This window comes from Oncorhynchus mykiss, chromosome 11, assembly GCF_013265735.2.
Source record: "Oncorhynchus mykiss isolate Arlee chromosome 11, USDA_OmykA_1.1, whole genome shotgun sequence".
Taxonomy (NCBI): Eukaryota; Metazoa; Chordata; class Actinopteri; order Salmoniformes; family Salmonidae; genus Oncorhynchus; species Oncorhynchus mykiss.
Genome location: NC_048575.1, coordinates 77665019 through 77676007, shown reverse-complemented (window position 1 = coordinate 77676007; position 10989 = coordinate 77665019). Strand labels below are relative to the sequence as shown.

The 10989-nt window shown below is 44.6% G+C and overlaps 1 protein-coding gene across 5 annotated transcripts; it reads right to left on the bottom strand.

Moving 5' to 3' along the window:
• Nucleotides 1–1374: 1374 nt before the first annotated feature.
• On the bottom strand, nucleotides 1375–10544 carry marveld2b (MARVEL domain containing 2b). 5 transcript variants are annotated; one of them, XM_036936429.1, is made up of 8 exons: nucleotides 10004–10544; nucleotides 8576–8670; nucleotides 6485–7732; nucleotides 6336–6371; nucleotides 5846–6024; nucleotides 3567–3738; nucleotides 2868–2918; nucleotides 1375–2280 (listed from the first exon to the last, which is right to left on the bottom strand). In XM_036936429.1, the coding sequence occupies exons 3-8, from the start codon at nucleotides 7709–7711 to the stop codon at nucleotides 2161–2163; spliced, it is 1785 nt and encodes a 594-aa protein (XP_036792324.1). In that variant the 5' UTR covers nucleotides 7712–7732; nucleotides 8576–8670; nucleotides 10004–10544; the 3' UTR covers nucleotides 1375–2160. The 5 variants fall into 5 exon arrangements, with proteins under 5 accessions (XP_036792324.1, XP_036792323.1, XP_036792325.1 ...); XM_036936428.1 differs by having other exon boundaries at nucleotides 6485–7727; nucleotides 10004–10541; XM_036936430.1 differs by lacking the exon at nucleotides 10004–10544 and adding an exon at nucleotides 9834–9878 and having other exon boundaries at nucleotides 6485–7727.
• Between the last annotated feature and the right edge of the window lie 445 nt (nucleotides 10545–10989).

Below are 10989 nucleotides of genomic sequence, written 5' to 3'. Positions count from 1 at the left end.
AAAAACAGGTAGTAGATCAAGAACAAATTGACGGTGGGAGAGTTTAGGTACATTTGGACACACAAAATCATTGTTGTTTGTCACCCATGTGTTTATTAATCAATAATGGACAAAACGGGATCCAGATAATATTGAAACGTTGGGTCAGAATGTTCGCTGACAGAGTATGTGATACAGAAGTAGATAGGCTTGTTTCCTTGACATCTGTTAACTTTCTGGTCTTTAATATACACAAGCATTTATGGATTTCAATCCATAGTTTACTAGAATGGCGACATGGGAAAAAAAATGCTCTACAGATTCTGGAACAAAAAACACCAGGCATTTTGTCAAAATTGAATCTTTTGTGCAAGAAATCATTAACAGGTTAGATGGAAGGAAATATTTTAAAATGAGTTTCTTTAACTTTTGGGATAAGTGGATAAAAGGTTGTCGCTTTTGACCATAGCATAGCAATATATTGAATTAGAATAACCAAAAATGGCTTCATTAACTACCAGTCGTATCCACTTATTGTTGAATTTGCCTGGTGTTCTATTAATTCAGTTCTTTCATTGTATTCACAGTAATGTCCCTGTTTTTAATTACTTTTTTTTCTTATCCGTATTTTTTAAAACTGCATTGTTGGTTAAGGGCTCGTAAATTAGCATTTCCCTCTAAGGTTTACTTACACCTGTTGTATTTGGCGCATGTGACTAATACAATTTGATTTGTATTGATGTGTAATATTGTTACTGTTGCAATAAATATATATATATATATATAATTAAAAATAACTTCCTGGTCCTATGCTAGGTTGAAGATAGCCAAGGTTAAGTCATGAGGGTTCTAATATCCCAGAACTCTTTGCATAAATAAGGACAAATTCTAAACTAAGGCACCAGATATGCTATTTAGCAACAGCGCTGGTTCGATGAATCTTCTAATTTTCAAAAGCTTCCGCATGGAATCGTAAATTGCCTGTGTATCTTCAACCTATGGTGTGTGTAAGATGACACCTTGGTGGGAGTTGCAGTGGAGCCAGAACTCTACACCGTTGATTTGAATAGGGGACTGTGATACCCAACGCCCTCTCCCCCCCCTCCCCTCTAGTGTCCATCATGACCAAACCAGTCCTCCAGGCTTTAACGAGACCAACAGCCATGTCATGAGGACTAGGCAAGATTCCACACCGACAGGAAGTGTGTGTGTGAGAGAGAGAGAGAGAGACATTGTTTAGGCAAGATTCCCTTTTGTAACAGACACTGACTGACAGAAAAAGGATCCAATTTCCAGTATTCTCTGACATTCATCAACCACTGACATAGTCACACACACACACTCTTCTGTGATTAATATAATGGTAATTTCTACTGGGGGACAAAAAAGGCATCATAGTTTTTAGGATCTTTATCAAACTGTGCTGAAATCAAACTTTCCAGACTTTCCTTCAATTATCAAGAAATTACAAGTACATCGGTAAGCAAGTCGAAACAGAAATATATGATACTAGATAACGTTTCTACACAATAAATGTACAAAATATACCAGAGAGGCCACGTGTTCCAAATAAACCACCTCGATTGACATCAGTGTACAACATTGGACTGTGTTCATGTACACCCAGAAGCTGCAAAAAATAGTTTTTGAAAAACACAAGTCAACAACGACATATATATAATACATAGGAGATGCTTTGTCACTTAATTTAAACAATTATTGCGGAAAAGTCTGTTGAGGAAAACATAACAGATTTGTTAAGATTCATACTGTTACAGTATCTAGAGTTTACAAAATGGTACAATAGAGATAAATAATTAAACACAACAAAGAATGACATCTGCCCACATGATCAAATTGATGGTGGGGTACTGTGTATCTGTGATCTGTCCTTCAGGGTTGGGCAGTGGCAACCAACTTACAATTATGGCAGTGAACAAAAATATCACGGACATCAATAAAACCAAAATGCATCAGATAAGAAAACGTGTAGATTATAAAACCAGCCTCAATATCAATTTTTGTGGCACTAAAATCTTTATATGATTTGACCCATGGCATGTCCATATAGCCTCTCTACTGGCAAGGAGTGGCATCCAACATAATGTAGTGGAGGGTAAACTTCAGCATTCGGGCTTGACCTGGCTCAGTTAAGCTGCACAGTTCAGAGTGTGTGTTCGTCTAGTTGAATCCGTCGTTCCAGTCCATGACCTTGTTGTATTCGTTGATCTTCTGTTTGATGTGGGACAGTTTGTTCTTCAGGTACTCACACCTCTCCCTCTTCTCAAGGAACGTAGGATCCTGACAACAAGAGCGAGAGAGAAAAGTTAACATTTGTTCGTTCATTTACTATCTCCATCTGCCTCTCTCACACCTCAACCTCCTAAGACATCTGTGGCAACAAGTCCCATATCCCGTCTTGTCATTTCATAAGGTAATAGATGGTGGAACCGAAAGCCATCAGATAAGGGCATAGTTGCATTTGATGCATCTAGCAAATGTCCTCGTCTGCAGTGTGAGTGTAGAAAGGACCGAGATAAACGTTTCGAACAGGAGTGAGGAGTGAGGAGTGAGGAGTGAGGAGAGAGGAGAGAGGAGAGAGGAGAGAGGAGTGAGGAGAGAGGAGTGAGGAGTGAATAGGAAGTGCTCTGATCTACTGTCAGTCCGTCACACATCATTGGTTTACCTGAAAGGGAAACTACCTGAAACTATGTGAAACTCCCTGCCTACACAAACCGGTTCTACAGATTAGCTTCTACTGGGCATCGTCCATAAACATATTACTGAAACCTAAACTACTCTACAGGTCATTATTAAGGCTCAGGACCTGTAATGGGTCCCCTACTTATATTCATTTTCTATTAAAATAAGACTCAAAAATCACTTACCGCTTTCTTTCTCTGGTACTCCAATACTATGGTATTGATGCGTTCCTTCTCCTGAAAGAAGAGCTTTAACTTTGAACAAGGGATTGGTAAAAAGCACTAGAATGACATGAGGCTATAATTTATGGGAGCTTTATGTTTTTTTATTTATTTTTACCCCCTTTTTCTCCCCAATTTCATGGTATCCAATTGTTTTAGTAGCTACGATCATGTCTCATCGCTACAACTCCCGTACGGGCTCGGGAGAGACGAAGGTTGAAAGTCATGCGTCCTCCGATACACAACCCAACCAAGCCGCACTGCTTCTTAACACAGCGCCATCCAACCCGGAAGCCAGCCGCACCAATGTGTCGGAGGAAACACCGTGCACCTGGCAACCTTGGTTAGCGCGCACTGCGCCCGGCCCGCCACAGGAGTTGCTGGTGCACGATGATACAAGGACATCCCTACCGGCCAAGCTCTCCCTAACCCGGACAACGCTATGCCAATTGTGCGTCGCCCCACGGACCTCCCGGTCGCAACAGAGCCTGGGCGCGAACCCAGTCTCTGGTGGCACAGCTGGCGCTGCAGTACAGCGCCCTTAACCACTGCGCCACCCGGGAGGCCCAGGGAGCTTTATGTTTTGTGTGTGTGTGTGTGTGTGTGTGTGTGAAGTCTCCGTGTGACGTGCTTGTGTATTTCTCTCTCTCTCGGTCTCAGTACCAGTTGACTGGAGGGCCGTGGAGGCAGGTTCCTCATCAGTTCGTCCATCTCGTCAAACTTCTTGGCCATGACCTGGACCTCAGCATGCAGCTCTTTGTACTCAGCATACTGGTCCTTAAACACAGCCTTGTACTGGTCCCTCTCCTCCTCCGTACGGATTGTCGGGTACTTCCTGTTCACACAACAAATACAAAGCAGAGGTCATCAACAAGCATCTCAAATAGTCTAAAATGACTCGTCCTACACACAAACACAGAAATACAGGGTTGTTTTTTTTTTTAAAGGCCTTTATATGTAGAAACAAATGTCTACCACCTGGGCAACCAGGTGTGTGTGAACTCTCTTGCCAAGCCCATCAATGACATTAACGGATCAATTAAGTGGCAGAGAGAGATAGAGAAAGCAGGACTGAGTGTGGCCCTCGTGAGATTGGAGTGCTGCGCCGTATGACCGTGATAAGTCTAGTAGGAAGCAGACTGTGGCAGTCAGCTAGCCGTTGGTACTTAAGGTCCATACGTTTGATTTTATTTAACCTTTATACGCTGCTCAAAAAAATAAAAGGGAACACTTAAACAACACGATGGAACTCCAAGTCAATCACACTTCTGTGAAATCAAACTGTCCACTTAGGAAGCAACACTGATTGACAATACATTTCACATGCTGTTGTGTAAATGGGATAGAGAACAGGTGGAAATTATAGGCATTTAGCAAGACACCCCCAATAAAAGAGTGGTTCTGCAGGTGGTGACCACAGACCACTTCTCAGTTCCTATGCTTCCTGGCTGATGTTTTGGTCACTTTTGAATGCTGGCGGTGCTTTCACTATAGTGGTAGCATGAGACGGAGTCTACAACCCACACAAGTGGCTCAGGTAGTGCAGCTGTAACAAGAAGGTTTGCTGTGTCTGTCAGCGTAGTGTCTAGAGCATGGAGGCGCTACCAGGAGACAGGCCAGTACATCAGGAGATGTGGAGGATGCCATAGGAGGGCAACAACCCAGCAGCAGGACCGCTACCTCCGCCTTTGTGCAAGGAGGAGCAGGAGGAGCACTGCAAAATTACCTCCAGCAGGCCACAAATGTGCATGTGTCTGCTCAAACGGTCAGAAACAGACTCCATGAGGGTGGTATGAGGGCCCGACGTCCACAGGTGGGGGTTGTGCTTATACAGCCCAACACCGTGCAGGACGTTTGGCATTTCCCAGAGAACACCAAGATTGGCAAATTCGCCACTGGCGCCCTGTGCTCTTCACAGATGAAAGCAGGTTCACACTGAGCACATGTGACAGACGTGACAGAGTCTGGAGACACGGTGGAGAATGTTCTGCTGCCTGCAACATCCTCCAGCATGACCGGTTTGGCTGTGGGTCAGTCATGGTGTGACATTTCTTTGGGGGACCGCACAGCCCTTCATGTGCTCGCCAGAGGTAGCCTGACTGCCATTAGGTACCGAGATGAGATCCTCAGACCCCTTGTGAGACCATATGCTGGTGCAGTTGGCCCTGGGTTCCTCCTAATGCAAGACAATGCTAAACCTCATGTGGCTGGAGTGTGTTAGCAGTTCCTGCAAGAGGAAGGCATTGATGCTATGGACTGGCCTGCCCATTCCCCAGACCTGAATCCAATTGAGCACATCTGGGTCATCATGTCTCGCTCCATCCACCAACGCCACATTGCACCACAGACTGTCCAGGAGTTGGCTGATGCTTTAGTCCAGGTCTGGGAGGAGATCCCTCAGGAGACCATCCGCCACCTCATCAGGAGCATGCCCAGGCGTTGTAGGGAGGTCATACGGGCACGTGGAGGCCACACACACTATTGAGCCTCATTTTGACTTGTTTTAAGGACATCACATCAAAGTTGGATCAGCCTGTAGTGTGGTTTTCCACTTTAATTTTGAGTGTGACTCCAAATCCAGACCTCCATGGGTTGATAAATTTGATTTCCATTGATAATTTGTGTGTGATTTTGTTGTCACATTCAACTATGTAAAGAAAAAAGTATTTAATAAGAATATTTCATTCATTCAGATCTAGGATGTGTTATTTTAGTGTTCCCTTTATTTTTTTGAGCAGTATATATATATGCAGGGAAGTTCCATTGAGACCAAAGTTTTCTTCACAAAAAAATTAAGCAAATACAAAGTACATAATAAGGAAGCAGTGATACAAATGACAACGAACAAAGACAGGAGCATGATACACAACAATACAAACGATTAAAAACTCCATCTGTCAGAGAACAGGTCAACTAAAGTTAGATGGGTGGTCAGTACTCACGCCACGTAGTCTGCGATGATTACAGGTTTGGGGATGTGTCCTGCGGGGATGTGTCCTCGGAGGATCTCTGGCTCCATCATCAGAGGGGCGGCTGGAGAGGCAACATGGCCGTCCAACACCTCCGGGATAGTCTGGAGGGTGGGGAGAGGGGTCTGCGCTGAGGTCCTGGAACCGCCCAGCTGGGGAAGGATGGGGATCGGCGGTATGATTACTATGTTGTCAGCAGGGTTGAGGTCAATTCCATTTTAATTCATGTCAATTCAGAAAGTAAACCAAATTCCAATTCCAAATGTTCAAGAGGAAAGTCAGTGTGTCAGTGTGCTTCCTGAATTAACTGGAATTTAACATGGTTGTCAGTATGTATACTCAGCGTAATGGAATGAAGAATGTGACATTTGCGCCTTGGTTGTGAAAAAAAAAAAAAAGAGCTTTACAAATTAAATGAATAAATATGAATTAAAGTTCTCTACTAGTGTACTAAGAGACTTACAGCAGATATTGGCAGGGAAGATCCAATGGTTTTCATCTGAGAACAAAGAAGACCAATGGGAAAGGATGAGGCAAAGGATTTGTCACGGAACACAAAAAAATTGCAGCCCAAAAGGACAACTGTGTGTGTGTGTCTAATCCCGCCCTCACCTCCTGCGCTAACCCCTCCCTCCTCAGCCTCGCCGCCTCGTGCCGCCACAGCTTCAGACACACACCGGCGCCCACAAAATATATCATCATGTTGACGAACAGAAAAATAATGGCGGCGGTCTGGCCGGCCTCTGTGCGACAGAAGGCTCCGTTGACTCCGTTGTTGAAGACAGGGATGTAACAGAGGCCTCCTCTGGTTGTGTCCCTGACGTACATGACCGCTGCTACCATGTAGAGAAACCCAAGGGCCAGGTTAATTACACACTCAGTCAACGGCCACCAAGACGAGTCTAGGAGGATGGTACGGTAGTACATGGTCATCCCCAGGACTAGCATAATGACTGTTACTATCCAGGCCAGGCCAGCCACTACCAAGATGAAGGGGGTTTTGGGTCCGTCGTAGCTGAACGATCCGCTGCCTCCGTACGCTGCTGCGCCGCCCCCTAACCCCCCAAACAACTGTGGCTGGGAGTAGCCGAACATATTGAACCACTCGTTGTCCTTGTGCACATAAGCACACGCGCAGGCGAAGACGACAGCGCCCAAAAGGAGCTCGACGCAGCCCAGGATGCGCAGTAACCCCGCCCAGGACTTCATATAGGCGTAGCGCTGGTGGTAATCCTCCACCCGCTCGCTGTAGGTCTTGGCTGAGCGGAATGTGACGCCTGAGACAGACTCGAATGCATCGGTTCCTAGCAACATGGCGTCACGTTCTTTTCTGGAGTTGTAGCTGCCGCCAGAGCCTCCATACGGATCCAGGTAGGAGCCAGGGAGGGAGGGAGAGGGGGGAGGGGAGCAGGGGACACCTCTAGTGGTTCCTGGTTTGAGGTCGTCTTTTTCCGTCAGCGGCGGGGAGGGGGGTAAGGAGAAGGGCTTGTTGCTGCTACCACGGACACTGTTGCCGCGGAAGAAGTTCTTGAAGGAGTCAGGAATGAAGCGGCGGACGGGTTTGATGTCCATGGCCGCACTGTCGTTGTCAAGGCGCTCCGAGGCACCGTCGCTAGGGGGGTACAAGTCAGGGCCCACGGGGGGCTGGTCTGGGAGGGGAGGGGGGGGCAGGGGGTCAGAGCTCACAGCCAGGTCTGCCCCCCTGAAACCCCCAAGGGAGCGGGGAGGAGGAGGGAGGTCCTGGTCCCTCCATAAGGAGCCCACTGGGACCTGGTCGTAGTGAGGTTCTGCATCCCGGACAATGTTGAAACGGCCAGAGGAACCTCCTCTAGCAGACATGGGGACGCACAGGTCTCTGCCCTCGTACAGACACAGAGAGGAGAGAGGCTGTGGTTAGAAAATGCAGGACAATATTGCCAAAGGATGATCTGCTTGATAGTCTCAAATCTATGCAGTACACTTTGTTTGACCTCTAAACTACCTTTACAAAAGCATAACAGGACAAAGATTGTTAACCTCAAGACATGAGACATGATCTGGGTTACTATTACAATGTGTGTGTGTGTGTGTGTTATTGATATGTATAATTATTGTTATGTCATTTTCTTGTTACTTTCTGATTTTTTTTATGCATTATTCTTTTTTAGTTTATTTAGTAAATATTTTCTTAACTCTTTCTTGAACTGCATTGTTGGTTAAGGTTTTGTAAGTAAACATTTCACGGTAAGGTCTACCTGTTGTATTTGGCGCATGTGAAAATTAAAATCAGATTTGATTTGTGTGTGGGTGGGGGGCAGTAGTTGCATGCAAACGGGCACTGTCTTCAATCAGGGTCTTCCTGGTTATTGGCAATGCCAGATATCTGGGGGGGGGGGGGGGGTAACAGTATAACACAAAGAACCTACCCAGATTCACCTAAACCTCATGTGTATTACTGGAAAGCAATACATTTTTAGTGAGTGGACTATCTTGGTGGTTAAATTAATAAAAAATTAAATAAAAAGTCTGTCTCCCACAAACAAAACAATGTGGGGAAAATTTGGTAACAAGTTTATAGTTTTCTATAGCATGTCAAGTAACTCAAGTAAAACTCCCATCACCAAAGGACCACAATATCAACATCTCTTCACAATTTTGGCATTGTTGTATCTTGCATCAATAGTAACATCGCAAAAAAAATATGGAAAATAGTTGGAATAATACCTCTTTTACACAGTCACCGGGCCAGACTCACATGGCCTTGCTGTTCAGTATGAATATGTTTATAATGGCTCTGATTTCCTCTCTGGCTGTGTCACCTGGAATGAGGACAAACAGGCGACAGTCAGTTACACTGAGGGAGTTTGTTTATCTGGCCCGGGTTACCCCGGTGGAAGAAGTTTGAACCAGGAGAAAAGTGACGCCAGGCTGCCTCCCGACGTGAGCCAAGTGCCTGCTCTCTCTCGTTGATGGCGAAATCGGATGAAAACAAACGTGTCATAATTAAGTATGTGGAGAGTGATCAGTAGGATTATGTGTTTTTCACATTCAGATGTGATTACTTTTGATAAAAACGCAATTGACAACTAGTTTAAAAATTCTAAAAAATTATTTTATGGAAAAGGTTTGTTTCTGGATGATGCGCCATGCTGCCTTGTTGACAACATGACCGAGCAGCGCAGATTACTGTTTGATTTGAGAAGGGCGCTCCTCCCTCCCCGATTTTGCCCAATAACGTGACTGGCCATTGCCCAGTTCATCCCGGGCCCGCGGAATACAACTCCCTCAATGACCTACATGCATCAAATCAAATATCTTACTTGTCACGTGCTCGGGAATATAACAGGTGTGGACCTTACCGTGAAATGCTTACTTACAGGCCCTCAGCCAACAATGCAGTTTAAAAAAAATACATTTAAGAAAATATTTGCTAAATAAACTAAAGTAAATAAGAAAAAAAAAGTAACAACATAACGAGGCTATATACAGGGGGTACCGGTACCGAGTCAATGTGCAGGGGTACTAATTAGTCGAGGTAATTTGTACATGTAGGTTGGGGTAAAGCGGGAGCAAGGTTGTGTACTGAATATCTACAGTATATCCTACATACTTTAATAACTGTACTCTAGGTTTGCAAAAAGGCTCAATCTGATGACCTTATTTGTTCTGACCTAACATAGCAATTTTAATAGACACTGTAGCACCCGGTTTACAACTCCATTACAACTTGGAAGTTAGGTGTGCGTCTTTGTCGACATAAAAAAACAACATCTAAACCACATGACAAGGCTACATCAAATCTGAACTAAAACTCGTGTCCACAATTACATTTTGGCATGCAGTCAACCACATGGCGAATAGGAGCTTCGGGAACATTCTACAAACACTTATTATTATTGGCCTAACCTCTGAGTACATAACTACTGATCTGTCACGGCATTATCTATGTTTTTATTAATATTAACCAGATTTGTAACATTACCAGGTTTCTGTCCAGACAGTTTACCATCCCCATGAAATTGCTACTTGCATCATCACATATAACCTACATAAAACTGATAAGCACATATATTAAAACATCTGTAATATCTATTCCTAAATGTGACAACTCAGTTGACGTTTTATTATGAAATGTATTTGAATTTCGCTTACCTGCCGATAATACATTCACCTGTTTCTTCCGCTAATTAATTTCCGCAGAACGTAGGAGCTGTACCATGTGACCAACCAGTCCCTGTGCGTGACATAGCCGTCTGACAAGAAACACACCTGGGCTGTCCGGTCGAACCAGGGGTGTATTCATTACGCCAATTATTTTGCAAAACGTTCGTCTGTTGCGAAACTGTTTAAGGCCTACTCCAAACGGAAAACATTTTGCAACGAAAACGTGTTTCTATTGGACACATTTAGGTAGGTCGCTCACCGTTTCGTTTGCTTCTTAAACGATAAACGACCTGTTGCAAGACGCAATGCATACAACTCAGACTTAACTGGGCTGAAAAAACGTAATGCAACGTTCAATTAAACGGAAACGACTCGTTTCTAAGCGATTAGTTAAAAAACGGGGAGGGGTTTGGTTACGGTTTTGGGAAATGTGCCGTTCAATACAAAGCCCTTACCTAACGTAGCAGATGTTCAATCGAACTGAACGCACCACTGGTGCGGTGGGTGTAACTGGCGCGCTCTTAAAACGGGGATCGAAACCAGTGATATGATCTGAAACCCCCCCTTGGCCCTTTTGACTACTAATTGCTACTTTTTCTGCCGTTACTCTAATTTGCATTTTACTCGTTTTTTTTGCAGACTGGACTTGCTCCTCCAGCTGGCTATTTCAGTTAGATGCAGCACATCAAGAGAAATAAAAGCTCAGTTTAGTTTATAGCCTGTAGCAGGGGTGTGAAACATTTGCCAGGGGGTCCCTCCTCTGTGAGGAGTATGCAATTGAGATTATCCCTGGGTAGAAATTATAAATGGACCAACATTCATCAGCTCGCTAATAATCACAGAAATTAAAGCTCGACAGTCAGGGAACCAAAACGTTTTGATGGGGAGGAAATATAACCAATCCGGACCTCGTCCGAGACCGACTGCAGCTTCCAGGGCAAAATGAGTAGACACCCCTGGCCTTTATAGACACC